At 49.4% G+C, this 18,112-nt stretch overlaps 1 protein-coding gene across 1 annotated transcript; it reads right to left on the bottom strand.

Moving 5' to 3' along the window:
• Nucleotides 1-4,157: 4,157 nt before the first annotated feature.
• Nucleotides 4,158-16,077, bottom strand: MYOZ3 (myozenin 3). The gene is made up of 6 exons (XM_060092059.1): nucleotides 16,017-16,077; nucleotides 9,426-9,580; nucleotides 8,373-8,450; nucleotides 8,154-8,274; nucleotides 7,521-7,683; nucleotides 4,158-4,326 (listed from the first exon to the last, which is right to left on the bottom strand). The coding sequence occupies exons 1-6, from the start codon at nucleotides 16,075-16,077 to the stop codon at nucleotides 4,158-4,160; spliced, it is 747 nt and encodes a 248-aa protein (XP_059948042.1).
• Between the last annotated feature and the right edge of the window lie 2,035 nt (nucleotides 16,078-18,112).

Below are 18,112 nucleotides of genomic sequence, written 5' to 3'. Positions count from 1 at the left end.
CCACCAATAGTGTAAGAGGGTTCCCTTTTCTCCACACCCTCTCCAGCATTTGTTATTTGTATACTTTTTTTAAAAATAAATTTATTTATTTATTATTTATTTTTGGCTGCATTGGGTCTGTTGCTGTGTGGGGGGCTAGTAGCGGCAAGTGGGGGCTACTCTTCGTTGCAGTGTGTGGGCTTCTCATTGCGGTGGCTACTCTTGTTGCAGAGCACAGGCTCCAAGAACGTGGGCCTCAGCAGTTGTGACACGTGGGCTCAGCAGTTGTGGCTTACAAGCTCTAGAGTGCAGTCTCAGTAGTTGTGGTGCACGGGCTTAGTTGCTTCGTGGCCTGTTGGGTCTTCCCGGACCAGGGATCGAACCTGTGTCCCCTGCATTGGCAGGCAGATTCTTAACCACTGTGCCACCACGGAAGTCCCCCATTAACTTTTTTTTTTTTTTTAACCCCACATTTGTTTATTAATTTATTTTTGGCTGTGGTGGGTCTTTGTTTCTGTGCGAGGGCTTTCTCTAGTTGTGGCTAGCGGGGGCCACTCTCCTCATCGCGGTGCGCGGGCCTCTCACTGTCGCGGCCTCTCTTGTTGCGGAGCACAGGCTCCAGACGCACAGGCTCAGTAGTTGTGGCTCACGGGCCTAGTTGCTCCGCGGCATGCGGGATCCTCCCAGACCAGGGCCTGAACCCGTGTCCCCTGCATTAGCAGGCAGATTCTCAACCACTGCGCCACCAGGGAAGCCCCCCCATTAACTTTTTTAAAAGGAGGGATTGTCTTGGTAAAATGTAACTCATGTACAGAAAAAATGCCTAAACACAGAAGCACAACTAAATTAAATATTTTAAAGTGAATATCTGTGCAACCATCACACAGATCTAGAAATAGTCCAGCTTTCCCCAGAAGCATTTTATTATGTCCCTTCACAATCACAAACCTTTCTTCCTCCAAAGTACCACCATCCTGACTTTTATATTCAACACCTCCTTGCATCAGTAAACATATGTTTGTATATCTGTGCCTTCCCTTGCTCACCATTTTGTTTCTGAGATGCATCCATATTGTTGTATGTAACTGTAGTTCATTCATGTTCACTGCTGCCATGTCTATTGTCAGGTTTCCCAGTGTTTGGGCTAGTCTCATCCCTTTTCATTTCCACGTCACGGTCTGATTTCATTCATGTAAAGAAAAACAGGCCAAAGCATAGAGTTTATATGAAGGGCCTACTAGGCCCCCAAATTACATGATAGTTAATGACCTGCTTTTTCAGGATCAAAATTTTACTTGTTGAATAAAGAAGCAAAATACAGAACAACAAATACTGTATGATCCCATTAAAAGAAAGATATATCTTTGTATTTATGCATCTATATACATGTAAATATTTATTCAAATAAGTCTAGAATTCTAGAGCGACCAAACTATTACCACTGGTTACCTCTGGCATATGGGAATGGGGCAGAATGCAGGACAGTGGGAAAGTCTATGTATGTGCATGGGAGGAGCTATGTGGCAGATACCATCACATTTTACTTCTTCATTTATTTATTTATTTTTACAGTAGGCTTTTTTTTTTTTTAAACATCAGCAAAAGTCACATCAGAATAAGGAAGGAATGAGAATTTACTTTGGGGTGCAGCAGGCTCCCTACCAGTCTCTCCTCTTCTGTCTCTGGTGGCTGCCATTACCCTCAGAGCACAGCAGAGCCAACCCAAGGCAGACCAAATCCTCTCTTCTGTGTTTCAGACACTTTAATGGTTGGCTTTCAGCTCTTGGAAACATGACTTTAAATGGCAGCCCCCAAATTCAAGCCAACACATCAACTGCAAGCAAATCTGAGTCAGCTGTTGGCCCCTTGAAACTGTGGGGCAGAGTGAAACTCCAGAGCAAAAGGAAAATGCAACCACTATCCCTTGCACCTGGGAACCAGCTAGATTCTATCCCTTGCACCTGGGAACCAGCTAGATTCCCAGCCTTCTCATCTCCCCAGGAGAGGGCGTCAGGGCGGAGACAGAGGGAAGCAGCGGGGAAGGAGGTGAGCCATGTCCAACAGAGCCCTATGGTGATCAGAGGCTTTCCTTCAGGTTTCAGCTTTACTGACCCCCAGTGACATTTCCATGAGCCTGCTTCTCAAGGTGCACTCACTGCAGGAACATCTTCTCAGCCAAGAGTAGTAGCTGCATGGAATCTGATGATGATTGAGTGCTTATTAGGTATGTGTCCATCACTATGCCCATAAAACTCTATGCAGGGGTTTCTACTGTTGTCCTCATCTTACAGGTAGAGAATTAGAGGTCCACAGGTGAGAAATGACTTGAGTTCACACAGCCAGTGGTGGCATTAGAACCCACCCCATCCAGTCTGACCCCCACCCTGTACTCTTTTTTTTTTTTTTTTTTTTTTTTTGCGGTACGCGGGCCTCTCACTGTTGTGGCCTCTCCCGTTGCGGAGCACAGGCTCCGGACGCGCAGGCTCAGCGGCCATGGCTCACGGGCCCAGCCGCTCCGCGGCACGTGGGATCCTCCCGGACCGGGGCACGAACCCGTGTCCCCTGCATCGGCAGGCGGACCCTCAACCACTGCGCCACCAGGGAAGCCCCCCAGCCTGTACTCTTAACTTCTAAACTCTAAAACACGGCACCATGACTAGGTGATTCCAGAGTGAATGGGCTTGGCCGCCCAGTGGGGTGATAAGAAACATCCACTGGAATCGGACAGATCCCCACTTGTCCCTGGACAAGTCACTTCCCCCTTTTGAGCCTGGATATCCACATCTGTAAAACGGGAAAATACCTTTGTCTCAAGGTTGTACTGAAAATTAGAAATGGGATATGGAGAGAACCTACTACCAGCCCAAGCACTGAGGCACCCAATAAAAAGCAGCCATAGTTATCATCATCACCACCACCTGCAGTGGGGCGTTCCTTTCACTTCTCTCCCTAACGAGCCAGCACGCAGGCCGAAAAACTCCTGGTGGGGACTAGGACAAGATCTACCCTGGCGCCTGCTCTAAACGGTGAGTGGAAGGGGCTGGAAAGGAGTCATCCTTGTAAGCACCCTACTCTGCACCTGTCCTGTGTGGTGCCGAGCGCTGCCCCTTCTTTCTGACCCCATGGCCGCCTCCCTAGTCCAGGCCTTGTTCCTTCAAGGATCCTGGCGTCTAGCTGTACTCCTCTCCAGTCTGTGCTGCACACAGCAACCAGCGAGACCCCTCGCTCTCCAGCCTAAGAACCTCCCCATCTCCTTAGTGCAGCCCACCCCACTCTGGCCCCCCGAGGAGTCACTGACCCCTCTGACATTGCCATCTCCCTTCTCCACAACACCTGCCCCCGTGACAATTCTGCACCTTTGCACTTGCTGTGTACTTGCCAGGAATGCCCTCCCCGTCACACTCTCCCCATCACACCCCCTTCCCTTGATGGACTGTCACTCCTCTGAGGCCCCACTCGAATCCTCTGGTTAGCTTCCCAGAATCCCACCCACACCCAGGGTTAGAGAACCCCTCCTCTGCTTCACTGGCACTTTGTTCCTCAGTTGTCAAATTAGCGTGCTTTAGGGAAAATTAAGATGACTTCCTGCTTCACAAATCTGTCTTCTCTACTGTCTTTTCCTCCCTAGGCTAGGGTCTGGGCTTACTCGCCACACCCTCTCCCTGGAGCTGGCACAGCGGCTGGCACACAGTTGGTGCTTAGTAAATGTTATCAGCATAAATAAAGACCACCTGTGTCTCAGTAAAAGGAACATCTAATTATCAGAGTGATTCACAGGTAGATAGGCGGCTAGTGAGCGCCCTGTCATTGGGGCAGTGTAAGCTAGACTACAGGATCAGGAAGGAGTGGAGGCTTGGATGTGAAGTCATTGGTGGTTTGGATTCCTAAAGATACAAACTGGGGACGAGTTTTCCTGGAATCAGCTGGAAGTGCAAGTTACTAATAGAGACCCTCCACTCAGGAGGTTCTGATGCTGCAGGTTTGGGATGGGCCAGAAATCTGTCTCAAAACACCTCCAGGTAATTTTGAAGCATTTCAAAATTTGGGAACTGCTGAACTTTGTGACCTTTGAGGCCATTTGTGTGTGATGGCCCTTCGTAAACTGTGAAGTGCTGTCCACGAGTCTTGGCTCCAGGTGTTACCCGAACTCTGAGATGGGGGAATTGAAGCGGCCGGGGCTACAGCTCCTCAGACTCTGGGAGGTTGCGGACCCAGCCCTGGGCCACCCTGTTGAAGCTGGGTCTAAGGCGGAGGAGTTCCAAGCCACTGGTGAGCTTCGGGACGAAGGGGGTGCCTGCCCTTGGAATGGTTTCCCCCACCAGGGCTCCTCCAAAGGGCACTGGTGTCCTGGGGAGAGAAGAGCAGCAGGGGAGGAAGGCAGTGTGGGAAAGGGTGGCAGAACAGACCTGTGGGTCGCCACGGGCAGCCCCCTCCCCTCCTCTCTCTGGGCCTCGGTTTCGCTGCTGCTCAGCAAGGTTTTGTACTGTCTTTAACAGGTTTCTCCAGCTCTGCCTATTCTCAAATCTGCCCCTAGTGGGGATGGCTTCTTGCTTTGAAATAGGAGTGAGGTTTTCAGTGAGAACTGGCTTGTCCTGGCAAAACTCTAGGTTCCTGTTAAGGAAGGTCCAGAAGGGAGTAGAATTGGAACAGAGTTTTTCCCTCCTCTTGTCATCTCCCCTTAAAACAATATATCACAGACTGGAGAGAGAAAGGAGGGTTAGAAAGAACACTGAGAATCAGAGACTACAGATTACCACAGAGACATGCCACTTCTCACCCATAGACTGGCAAGAATAAGTGATTTGGTAATGGGGCAAAGTTAGGGAGGCGGTGGGGCAAAACCTCACTCATATACTGCTGGTTGGAGAGTAAATTGGTGTTGCTCCCTTGGAGGGCAATTTGGCAGGATCTTTTTTTTTTTGCGGTACGCGGGCCTCTCACCGTTGTGGCCCCTCCCACCGCGGAGCACAGGCTCCGGACGCGCAGGCCCAGCGGCCATGGCTCACGGGCCCAGCTGCTCCACGGCATGTGGGATCCTCCCGGACCGGGGCACGAACCCGTGTTCCCTGCATCGGCAGGCGGACTCTCAACCACTGCGCCACCAGGGAAGCCCCCGGCAGGATCTTTTAAACCTGAGAATGTGCAAATTCTGTCAACCAGCAACTCTACCTGTAAGCATATGGCTTAGGGAAGCGCATGAACAAGGAAGCAGATATGAGCAGCAATTAGTGACAGGCCAGAAACAAGCCATATGCCCACTGGCAGAGGAATGGATAAGATAAATATAGTATATTCACACGGCAGAGTACTATGTAGCAACTTAAAAGGAATGAAAAGAGATATAGGTATTAGAAAGAGGAGACTGAAAAGCATAATGTTGAGTGAAAAAAGCAAGCAAGTTACAGGATGAAATACAAAGTTAGCAAAACACGCACACACATGCACACCAAAAAATGCTACATCCCCATAGGTATATAGCTGCTGGTAGAGAATATTCTCTTGTAGAGAATGTTCTGAAAACATACATACCAACCTGACAACAGTGTTACCTTTGGGAAGGGAGCTGGGATTGGAGCATGGGGAACAAAGTGGCCCTACCTTTATTTGAAGTCGCCTAGGTTTTTTTTTAAGATAATATAAATACATGATTTTCAAACTATTTTTTAATTTTAAGAGAATAAAAAGCATTGCTCATTTAGTGTTTTCCCTGCAGCCTGGGACCAGTGGAGAGAGGGGAATGCCTGCTCTGGGGTAAAAAGGCAAACCTTGGGCCAGGGCCTGGGTTCCAGCCAGGACAGTGTTTCTGCCTGGACCACCACAGCTGTGACGGCAACAGCCAGGCCCCACAGGAACAGGCTGGGCTGTTTCCAGGTCAAGCAGGCCTCACGGTTGGGCCCTTGATCAGGAGCCCAGAGCCCTGGATCCTGAGCACAGCTTGGCCACCAACACTACAGTTCCTTCTCTCTCTGCCTCAGTTTCCTCTTCTATCCCAGGAGGGGTCTCGGCTCAGAGGTCCCTAAGACCCTCCTTATTTTGGTGGGAACATGCCTCAGCCTGTCAGAGCTGAGGCATGAGGTGGATGGGTCTGCGACCTGAATGTCAGCTGAGGGTTTTAAATAGCTGGACAGGCAGGGTCTGAGGGCCCCAGGAGGAGAGACAGCACAGTCCTGCCTGGCAGGAAACCCCAAAATGTCTGCCAACGGTTCGTGGTTCACACGAGGCCTGTTGGGCCCATTCTTCCCATCATGGTCCTCCCTGGCTCTCAGCTGTTTGAGGGCAGTCACATCCCTCCTGAGCAGTCTCTTTTCAAGGCCCATCACCCCCAGTTCCTTCAGCCCTTCCTCAGAGGGCTTGGTCTCCAGGCCTAGCAAGACAGACACAGTCTCCATGTGTGGTCTGAGCAGGTGCCAGAAGAGCTGGACTGTGGCTTCCTCCCTGTGGACCCTCCATTTTCTCACTTAATCCAGCCCAAGCCAGAGGAGCATTTTCCACAAATAGCAGCAGACTAAGGAAGCCAACTGAAATGCAGTTGAAATGCATCCCCCAGCCCAAAGCCTTCCTTCCTGCCAAGCTCCTGTCCTGACTGCTGTGATTTGTTTTCAGGCCCCCCAGGGCAGGATGTTAAATCTGTCCCTTTTAAGTTCTCCCCTGTTGGCTTTTCCAGCCATCATTTCAACTTGTAAATAATAATGATAATAATGGCAGCTACCATTTATTGAGAGCTTATCACTTGCCAGAAATTTTGCCTAAGGCCTCTCATGCCATCCTCACGACCATCTTATGAAGCAGGTACTATAACAGTCTCATTTTACAGGTGGAGAAAGGGAGGCCCAGAGAGGTTAAGCCACTTGCCCAAGGTCACACAGCCAGGGGTGGAGATTGCATTAAGCCCTTGTCGAGGGCCCACGTGCTAAACACTATGAGCCACTGCTTTGTGGCTCTCACCTCTGGTGTCCAACATTTCACTGCCACTCCCCACAGTGGTACAGCCTCAATATCACTTTCTAGGCCTCTTCCAGACCACTGATGAAAGTGAGGAAAACACTGAGCTGGCCTAGGACTAGTGAGATCTGGGGCCCCCACCCAGGGAAGGACTCGCACCTTGATGTCCATCAAGGAGATGGCACACAGCAGTGATGGAGAATAAGCAACTGGACTCTGGAGTCAAACAAAACCAGACTTGGATCCCAGCCCTGCCACTGCTTCCTTGCTTTGTGATTTTGGGCAGGTTGTTGATAATCCTCTTCTCCAGCAGAATAGGAGAACCTGTGGCACCTGCCCCACCCTGTTGTGGAGGAGAATCCAGCAAGATGTGTGCCACATTCACCCATTTATTCCCTGTACATTTATTGAGCACTAGTTAGTTGTGCTGAGGTAAGAGCTCTACTGAGTTTTAGCAGGGGCTCCATAAATGTATATAAGGCGTTGGGGGTAGAGCCCGGCCTATAGAAAGCGCTCAGGAGATGCAGCTACTGCTGTGGTGACTGGCTCCAGTGCATCCTCCCTCCAGGTCTCTCCCTAAGCAGCCCGCCTTGTCTTACTTGTTGAAATTCCGATACTCCGCCAGGCTGGGGGTGTGACTTCCGCCTTCGCCCAGGTAGTCCTGGTAGCTGACGAACTCCTGCCATGGGCAGCTGTAGCCCTTGGGGATGGCCGTGTGGTTGAACTTCTCGGGAGGGACGCCCTTCAGTGGCTCGGCATAGCCTAGGGGGTGGAGCATGGCACGTGGGAGGCGGGCGAGCGGGACGCCTGGGTTCCTTTTAACCTTGCCGCCACGCCCCGCTGCAGACACTGTTTGGGGGGGCTAGGAAAGGGGAGTTGGGGGAGGGGGTGGAATGTGATGCCAAAGTTGCTCCAGCAAAGAGGACCCTTCCCCATCCCTGGAAACAAGGAGCAGAGGAATTGCAAGTTGGGGCACAGACTCTAGTCTTGCCTCGGACCCTGGCTGGCTCTGTGACCTTGGCGCATTGCTGCGCTACTCTGGGCTTGTGTTGGGTCTTTGGAGTGGGGTGAGTGTGTGTGTGTGTGTGTGTGTGTGTGTGTGTGTGTGTGTGTGTGTGTGTGTGTGTTGCGAAGGAGGTGGACTAGACGCTCTCTGGATGCTCTTCCTGCCCCACCGTGGAGCTCGCCCACGCTACGGTCCCCTGGTCCTGGGACGCGGTCAGGCCACTTACCTGGCGCCAGGGCACTGGGGCTGTGGACACTCACTGGCCGGGCGGCTGTGGGCTGGGCATCGTCAGGGCCCCTGGGCCCTGAGGTCGGGAAGATGTGGAGCTCAGAGCGGTAATTCTGCCCCTCGGAGCTGTTGGCAACCTAGGCACAGGGGCTGGAGCTCAGAGGTAGTGGACCGGGGAATCTGAGCTGCCTGGCCCCTTCCCCCAGGCTTCCGCCACTTCGGGGTCTCTGTGCATGCTCACCGTCCCAGGTTCCGCTGTTCCAGTCACCTTCTCCTTGGCGCTTCCTGCCACGAGCTGGGGGGAGGGGAGGGGCAAATAAACCGCAGGAAGGCTCAGCGGGGCAGGAGGTCAGGGTTCTCCCTCCACTAAAAAAAAAGGCAGGGGGTGGTGGGAGGTCATAATCCTAGAGCCCACCTCCCAGGGATGTTTTGGGGGGAGGATGAGTTGATAGTGTAGAGCGCTAAACCCTGGAACAGAGAAGTGCTCTTATATACGTTAGTTGCTATTATAGTATTGACCCTGGGCATATAATACTTAACCTCTCTGAGCCACAGTTTCCTTTTCTGTAAAGTGGAGATGATGATAATAATATCACCCTCTGATCATTAAATGAGATGATGCATGCAAACTGCTTAGCTAGTACCGTTATAAGCACGTAGCAAAGGTAGGTGTTTTGTCATTTTTATTATTCTGCCACATCGATCCCTCTCATCATCTCCTGTTTCATCCAGAAATTGAGTGGAGTAGGGTGAAAGTCCCCTGAGTTCATTAGAAGTACCTGAAACTGCCTGCCACCTTTGTGAAGCCGGAGGACAAGCCATTCTTGCCTCCCTTCTCTACCAGCTGACTGTCTGGTGGCCTTTGCCTTCTTCCAGTGGGAAAGAGAGGACGGCATTCTGCATTTTCCATCTTAGATCAAGCTCAAGTCTAATCTAAATCCTGCTTGCTGCACATTCAGCCCAGAGCACCTGACTATTCTTCTGCACTTTTTGTAGGAGCCAGAGTCCCTTCACTCCATGGGTCATCCTGTCCGATCCACTTTATGTATTGTATCTGGGGAAAGGTGCCTGAAGAACTAACCCTTTTCTAGGATCACCCAGCAAGGCAGATGTCAATCTGATGGCAATATCACAGCCGTCCCCGGCTGGAACTTGAGGGACCCCCCCATAGAGGGCAGAGGTCCTATCTGGCTCATTGCTTGGCTCTAGGCTAACGATTGGCCCTCTCTGGGCCTCAGTTTCCCTGTGAACACAATGGAGGCTTACTCACCGCACGCGGGCTGGCTGCAAACTCAAAGGTGAATTTCTGCACGCGGCGCTGTCTCTTCTGGAAGAGGAGGGATCCTCGGTTGTTACGCAGTGATAGCTCTTCCATCATCAAGTCCTGGGGCACGCTCAGCTTCTTGCCCAGGTCCAGCGAAGGGACTGCCCAGAGAGGCCAGAGGGAGTTCTTACTACCAAACCCTCAGGGCACTCCGGGTTGCTGCCTCTAAGGGGACCTCCGCACAGCACCGTCCGCTGTGTATGAGAGTGCCAATTTTGCCCCACACTTGCTGACCCTGGGTGTCATTATTCTTAGGAATCTTTGCCCACCCAATGGGCGGAAATGACTCCTCTGAGTTTAATTAGCATGTGTTTGACACTCAGTGAAATTGAGCATCATTTCAGATGTTCTTTGGCCAGATATGTTTATTCCATGCATTTCCCATGCAGCTCTTTACCCATAGTGGTGGAGGTAGTGAGTAATGATCAGATCCTAGGTATCTTTTAAAGGTAGGCCATGGGTGTGGGATGTGAGAGACAGAGAGAGAGAGAGAGGTGTGGGACATAAAGGCAAGGTTTCTGGCCTGAGCCACTGGGAGGATGGAGTAGCCGCTCTGAGATGGGAAGGCTGGAGGAGGAGGAGGTGTGAGGAAAGACCAGGCATTCCGTTCTAGACATGTCTTCTTTTAATGTTAAAATAGCCTTTTATTATTATAAAAACAGCATATATGTGCATTGAAGAAAGTTAGAAAATATAGACATAAAAGAAAAGAAGGGCTTCCCTGGTGGCGCAGTGGTTGAGAGTCCGCCTGCCAATGCAGGGGACACGGGTTCGTGCCCCGGTCCGGGAGGATCCCACATGCCGCGGAGAGGCTGGGCCCGCGAGCCATGGCCGCTGAGCCTGTGCGTCTGGAGCCTGTGCTCCACAACGGGAGAGGCCACAACAGTGAGAGGCCCGCGTACCACAAAAAAAATAAAGAAAGAAAGAAAAGAAAAACACCATTTTCTACCATCCAGAGGTTGCCACTACTAACACCTTAGTGTATATCCTTTCCTGTCTTTTTCACTGACTATATATTCATATGTGACTTTTTAACCAAAATGAAATCATAGCACAGCTGCTTTGTAACTTGCTTTTATCAGTTAAAGATCTCCACCTTTCCAAGTGAATGAATTTTTTTTAATATAATGCCTAGTCTATATTCAAACTCCCCTAATTGTCTCCAAAACCGAGCATAACATTTGAAGAGCCTTGTAGGCATCCCAGCAGAGATGCCGAGGAGGGAGCTGGATATATGAGTCTAGTTTTCATGGGAGAAAACTGACCTGGACATAAAAATTGGGGCATCAGGAAGTACAATGATATTTGCTGTTGTTGTTGTTTTTTTTTTTTTTTTTGCATTACACGGGCCTCTCACTGCTATGGCCTCTCCCATTGCGGAGCACAGGCTCTGGATGTGCAGGCCCAGCGGCCATGGCTCACGGGCCTAGCCGCTCCGTGGCATGTGGGATCTTCCCGGACCGGGGCATGAACCCGTGTCCCCTGCATCAGCAGGCAGACTCTCAACCACTGCGCCACCCGGGAAGCCCTGTTGTTGTTTTTTAATGAAGACTGTCCCGTTTATTTCTTTTCTCATAGTTAGGACCAGTCATTATAGCCATGTAGACGGATTCCAGGGCTGATGACCGTCCTTAGTAGATTGGTAGCCCATCCATATCCTTGGTGCTTTCCCCACCAGCAAAACGCATAATTTTATGTTGGCGCCACAAGGGAAGACTTGGAAGAAAGGAGTGTCAGCATGGTGAGGACGTTGGTAGGAGAGGGATATGTATGGGCAGCACGGGCAGACTTGTCATCTCTACAATCAAACACACATAGGTTCATATTCCAGCTCTCTGAATGGTGTTTGGAGCCTGAGATCACCTAGGATATGAGAATGGATAAAGAGATCCAAAGACTGAGCCCCGGGGCCTCCAACATTTAGGCTGAGGAGATGAGCCCCAGCCCTGGAGCCTGGGAGAAAACACCCAGCATGTTAGGAGGAAATCTAAAGACTGTGGTGTCCTAGAACCAAACGATGAAAGTGTATCAGGGAAGATGGACTGATCAATGGAGTCAAAAGTTGCTGACATGTCAAGTAAGAGGAGGGCTGAAAACTGACCATTGTATTTAGTAACATGGGGTTATTATTGGCAAACTCCGCAAAGGCAGTTCCTGTGGAGTATTGGGGTGTGAAAGTCTTATTGGACAGGGTTCGAGAGAAGAGGACAGAGGAACAGTTTAACACAACACAAGGAAGCAATGAGCCAAATCTAGGATGTGGGACATTCTACAGGGCAGGGGGCCCAGTGTCTTCAAAGGAGTGAATGACATGGGAAAAAAGGAGGGGGCAGTGTGTTAGATTAAAGGAGATTTAAGAGACATAGCTACCAAATAAAAACAAGGGCCCTTGAGGGTACAGTTATTATGCTAAGTGAAATAAGTCAGATAGAGAAAGACAAAAGCCATAAGATTTCACTTATATGCGGAATATAAAAACAAACAAACATAAACCAAAATAAATGATCAAACCAAACCAAACATCAGCACACATGTAGATACAGAGAACAGAGTAGTGGTTCCCAGAAGGGAATGGGGGTTGCGGGGGAGGGTGAAATGGGTAAAGGGGATGAACTATATGATGAAGGACAGAAACTAAATTTTTGGTGGTGAGCACGCTGTAGTGTATACAGAAGTAGAAACATAATTTTGTACACATGAAACTATCAATATATAACATTAAATATGAACCGATGCTACCTCAGTTAAAAAGTGGCTCTTATTTGGATCCCCGTTAACAAACTAGAAAATTGGAGAAAGGTGACTATAGGACTGGTTATTAGATAGTACTAAATCAACATTTAATTTTGTTCAGTGTGTTAATATCTTTGTGGCATGTAAGGAAATGTCCTTTTTATTACTTTCTGTGAAGTATTTGGGGGATGAAATGACATGCTCTTTGGGATTTGCTCTGGACCCCAGGAATAAAAGGAGGGCCACAGGGATTTGCACTCTCAACTTTTATGTGTGTGTGTGTATGTGTGTGTGTGTATGTGTGTGTGTGTGTAAGTTGGTAATAAAATGTGAAAAAGAGAGAAAGAGAGGAGGGAAGTATAGACAGCTGCTTTGAGGAGGTGTGCTCTGAAGCACCATGGCTGGGGACAGCTGTGGAAGCAAGAGTGGTTTGCTTGCTTGTTGGTTTGCTTACTTCCTTGCTTGTCTTTAAAGAGGGAGGAATAATAGCATGTTTGTTAGCTGATGAGGAAATCTGACGATGCAATAAAGAGAGGGGAGAATTACTGAAGGAATGTCTTGAGCAGGAGAGAGGGCAGGGCGGGTGTTCAGTGCCCAGCAAGAGGGGTTGGCTTCATACAGTGCAAGGAGAGCTCATCTATGATATCAGGAAGGAAAACTGAGAACAGGGACACAGATGCAAACAAGTGGACAGATGTGGAGGCGGGAGCTTGCAGAAGTTCTCTTTTGGCCACTTTACTTTTCTCGGTGAAATATGAAGCAAGGTCATTATCTGAGAATGAAGGTGGGGGAGGAGGTATTGGAGGTTTGAGAAGAGAGGTTGCTAAAGTTATCTCAGAGAACAGTAGGGGAGAGTGAATGGATCAAGGCTGGGTGATGTGGTCCCCAGGCAACACTGAGGGCCATTCAGGTGCTGTGATTCATCCCATTCAATGGAATCCTAAACGGCCTTTTAAAAAATAGGCTGATGTTTCTTTCATTCTTTCAGCAAATATAGAGACAGCACCTTCTACATGTTAGGATCAGAAAGAAATCCACTGTAGATTAAAAGGGGGGGGAAAGGAAATTTCAGAAGAATCTGTATTCTAAGATCCCACTCATATATTTTTAAAAATAAGCACATGTTGGGCTTCCCTGGTGACGCAGTGGTTGAGAGTCCGCCTGCCGATGCAGGGGACGTGGGTTCGTGCCCCGGTCCGGGAGGATCCCACATGCTGCGGAGCAGCTGGGCCCGTGAGCCATGGCCGCTGAGCCTGCGCGTCTGGAGCCTGTGCTCTGCGACGGGAGAGGCCACAGCAGTGAGAGGCCCGCGTACCGCGGAAAAAAAAAAAAAAAAAAAAGCACGTTTATGTATGCATTGAAAAATCTGCAAGGAGATATGCCAAATATTGGCAGTGACAATTTGGGGACCTAGGAAGCAGGTGGGCTGGAAATTGTTTGCATTGTTTTTGAACAAGAAAATGTACTGCATACTTAAACAGATGAAAGACCATTTATACCTAAATACATAATAAAAGTCCCCTGGCATCATATTCTCAAATGCTGTTCAGATGAACTGAGCTCAGTAGTTAAAAAAAAAAAAAAAAGCTATAGATAAAACCTATTTGACTAAGCAATTCCACTTCTAGGCATTCATCCTCGGGCAGAGAAGTTGAATAAACATGCCTAAAGATATACATACAAGGATGTTTACTGCAGTGACTTTTCGAATTGTGAAAACTGGGAATCAGTCTTGCGGTGCATGCTGCCCAGATGCCCTTTATCCGTGACTAACAGCTCACAGCTGCCACCTCTACAGAGAACTGCCCCGGTGAGTAGAGGCTGCAACAGCCCCCTTGCTGAAGATGAGATGAATTCTGTAGGGCAATTAATTTATGCTTTGGAGCCCACATCCTTACTTAGCAATTTCCTCTGCCGGATTGTGCTTTTGTCACTTCCCTTCTCCTAGGAGTGCGAGCTCAACAAGTCACTTGTTTGGGAATCCTCAGGCTCGACTCCTAAGGGTCCCAACCTGGGCTGAGCCTTCATGGCCTCCCTTAGGGGATGTGTGTGTATAAATATATATAATATCTTATATGCTGGGGGAGTGAGGGGAGGGGAGGGGTGAGATAAGTCATACTAGGATGGAAAGAAGTCTGTGGTGTGTTGCTAAGTGAAAAAAATTTAAGAAGATGAACACAGTGTATAGTATTTAGCCCGTGTGTGTGTTTATATAAATATGTTTATATATGAACAGAAGAAGGATTTACACAAAATTGTTAACAGTGGTTATCTCCAGATGGTTTTGTTATGAGGAACTTTCACGTTCAAAGTCATTCATGTCTGCTTTGTCTGAATATTCTATAAAATGAATGTTTTATTTATATAACCTGTGGTGAAGGAGCAGTTTTGGAGACAGAGATCTGGGGTCAAATCTCAGTTCTACCACCTACTATATATGTGACTTCCTAGCTTCTCTGACCCCTGTTTTCTCATCTGCAAGATGGGTGTGATCGTATCTAACTTACAGAGTTGTTGTGAGGGTTATATATACAACGAAAGGTACAAATGCTCTTAGCACAGTATCTGAGACATAGTGAGCGCACAATAACAGTGTTTTATTTATTATTATTATTATTATTTTACAATGGCTATCTTTCGGCGGTGACACCATGAGATTTTTTCCTTTCTACTTTTCTTTAGTTTCAAAATTGTCCTTAATTAATACCTTAGCAATCGTCAACAATTCACGTATTTCCAGTCTGGTGTAAATGTTGTGTATCAGTATTTGGGGGTCTGTAATTAATTAATTACTTAGACAAGAGAAAAGAAAATGCATTGCCTGATTCTTCTAGTTAGAGCATCGGTACCTCACAAAGCTTGTGTATTTCAGCACAGAAAATCATGGAATAAAAAAAAAAGACACCAACAAAAGGAGGCAAGAACACACAAAACAAGTTAAAAGTACGACTCACACATAAAGTCATACACATGATTAAATACTTCCTAGAACACTAAAGGAAGTAAAAGTGCAGCAATGGCCTTAGACAGGGGTTTGTCAGAGCTTGGTTCACTTCCCACCTGCATCAGAATCACCTGGGTACTTGGCTAAAAGGCTAATGTATGGCCTCCTCCCCAGGTCCCCTGAATTAGAATTCCTGGGGGTTGATGCTGGGAATCTGTATTTTTAACCAATAACGCCATGTCACTGCGATTCACAGTGAAGTCTGAGAGTCCTGACTTAGCTAAATTTGTTTTTAAAATATTTGAAATGCTCTAAAGTAGGCCAAATCAACAGACTCCAAAATTATGCCATGAGGTCTTATAAAGTTGATCATCATGTATTTTAGATGGTTTATGCATTGGATGAATGTGCTTTTAAGTGAAATGGTTTGAGTCAGATCGGGCAGCCTATTCTTGCCCCCCTGCCCCGCTCTCCCCTGACCCCTTGTCTCTTGCCATGGGGGCTCGGGGAGACCGCCCAGTTAAAACAAGCAGGGGCAATCTGTGGGACGCTTGGGCCATTGTTAGGGTTGAATCTGGGACCAGAGCCCTTAGAGCTCCATTTGGGGCTGAGGAAAGGACTTAGGTGGGGGCAGGACCCAGTCTAGGGCACTCAACCTCAGCTCTTGGGGGTGCGGGCGTCAGGGCAAGGCCCTTCCCAGTGCTTTGGGAAGCTTCCCAGCCCAGGCGGCAGATTCTACAGGTCGGTCTCGAACTCACACCTGTTTGCCCAGGTCTGGGGCTAGCAGGCCCGTGTGGCTGCAGCCTGGGAGCAAGAAAGCATGGGATCTGAGGAACACTCAAGGGCTGGGTCAGCCTTACCTGGTTCAGTGAGGTCTCCCATGGTAGTCATTACTGGCCCCTTCTGCTCCTTGGGGATCATCCTGTGGAGGAGAGACTGCCACAAATGGTCCAGGCTACCTCCGTTCCTCCCCAGACCTCCCAATCCTTGGTGTACCCAACCCCAGCCCTGCGCAGCCTTGGCCCACCCCAAGGTCTCAGTCAAGGGTGTCTGAGCCGGAAAGAGGAGGCTGAGGTCCATGGAAGAAAAAGGAGATGCTCAAGGTCACACAAATGTGCTTCCTTGATGCTAGGGAAGCACACAGTCATTGTGGGTAGTTTCTGGGTTATTAGGAGAAGGGGAGGCAAGGGTCTCTGACTGTTGCTGTCCACTGACGCAAGTGGGCGCTAATCAGAGGCTGAAAGGGGTTGGAGGTTGAAGTCAGGGAGAGGAGCATGGGTGGTTAGGCTGAAGCTGCACTGGGGTCTGCGAGCTGCGCCCCTCCTGTCCTCAGGACTCGGCTCTGAGGCTTGAGGGTGCAGGCTGGTCCAAGGACACTGAAAACAACCATCAGCCCCCTTCCTACCCCCGTCCTTCAGCTCACTTACATGGTGTTCTTTTCTCCCTCGCCCCTTCTCTCCCTCTTCCTCCATCCCCCCATTTGCATCTTATGGCGTGTCCCAGGAATCTTGGAGGTGATTTACAAATAAAATGAGGCCCAAAGCCCCAGAGAAGCCCTGCAGGCCCCAAGTCCAGATCCCCTAACTCGCCCCCAGGAGAGAAGGCAAAATCCTTGAGCCTCCTGATGGCCTTACCAACCCTTGTGCCCCTCTGCTTTGCTTCCAGGATTTTCTATATTTCTTCTTTTAGAAAAACAATCTGCCTCCATCTGTGACCCCGACGCCCATACCCAACCCCGGGTCAGTGGGCGCTGAGCTGGGCGGCCTGGATTCTAATCGGTGTCCCTGACTCTCTCGGTAACTGTGAGCAAGTAGCTCTCCTGTAACCTGAAGAGACTGGGCTACATCATGGGTATCCATGCATGTGCTTCAGGGCATACACGAACCCCCTCAAACTGCATGCAAACATGAGCACACATGCATGCCTTGGGGGTGATGCCCACGAGCTGGTGGACAGTGCTCCAACTGGGACCACTTAGGGTTCCACAGTCCCCGGATCTGTTTCTTGACAAACACTCTCCTTACAGAAATTCACAGACATTGGAAAGGACCCCCCCACCTCATTTTATAGACAGGGACCCTGCTTCCCTCTATTGCTGAAAGATCTTGGAGTCCTGAGCAGAGCCATTACCTACCCCAACTTTGAATCCTAGCCACCCCCTCTCCATTTAACCCAGAGTAAGCCAGAGCTTAGAATCCCTCCCTTCCCAACTCAGGATCCAGGCTTCCACAAGGCCCCACCCTCCCCGGACCCCCTTGGGCCCTTCCTCTGCTTGGGGGAAGGGGCTCTGGGAATTGGCTCCCCCCCACTGCCCACTCCCCACAGCGCCTCGAGCTCCCCTTGAGTCCTGGTACCTGAGAGATGGAACCACAGTGGGCAGGAGGGAGTGTCAGACCCTCAGATTAACACCTCTGTCGGGAAGCTGAGAGTTGAGTGGTCGGTGTCTGTGCAGGCGGTCAGTCAGTGAGATGGGTGTGCCTTGCCTCTGGCTCCCGCCTCAGCTGACAAGAGTTGTCCTTGCCTTGTTGTGGCTCATAGCCTTATTTCGGGCTGCAACAGGATCCAGGGACAGATGCTAAAAGCACCAGGCCCCAGGGAAGACAGGTGCCCCGGCAGCAGGCCCTTGCAAACAGAAGGCCTTGCACACGTACAATACACATACATATGCACACACCAAAGTCACCTGGAAACGCTGAGTGAGTCACCGGTCCCCTGAGCTTGCAAATTGTATCCTTAGGGCCTAGATCGGGGGCTGGTAGGAACTCAGTAGATATTTGTTGAATGAATGATTGAATAGGTAGATTGATGAATGAATGAATTGTCCCCCAGTAACTTTGTTTGACTTGTTCATTCCTCCTTTCCTTTCTTCCTCTGCTTCCTTCCTTCCTCCCTTCTTCCCTCCCTCCACCTTCTCACATTCTCTGAGCCTCTCTCTATGGACTGAAAATAAATAAGG

Source organism: Mesoplodon densirostris, chromosome 3 (assembly GCF_025265405.1).
Source record: "Mesoplodon densirostris isolate mMesDen1 chromosome 3, mMesDen1 primary haplotype, whole genome shotgun sequence".
In the NCBI taxonomy this organism is placed as follows: domain Eukaryota; kingdom Metazoa; phylum Chordata; class Mammalia; order Artiodactyla; family Ziphiidae; genus Mesoplodon; species Mesoplodon densirostris.
The sequence above is the reverse complement of the archived record's forward strand: the minus strand, read 5'-3'. Positions and strand labels throughout refer to the sequence as shown.

Excerpts from the sequence above, each read along its gene's own strand:
- MYOZ3 (XM_060092059.1), bottom strand. The coding sequence starts at position 16,077 with ATGATCCCCAAGGAGCAGAAGGGGCCAGTAATGACTACCATGGGAGAC. Across the intron at positions 9,581-16,016 it reads GGGAGACCTCACTGAACCAG|TCCCTTCGCTGGACCTGGGC; the intron begins GTAAGGCTGACC and ends CTCTCTGGGCAG. Across the intron at positions 8,275-8,372 it reads GCATGCACAGAGACCCCGAA|GGGCAGAATTACCGCTCTGA; the intron begins GTGGCGGAAGCC and ends AACAGCTCCGAG.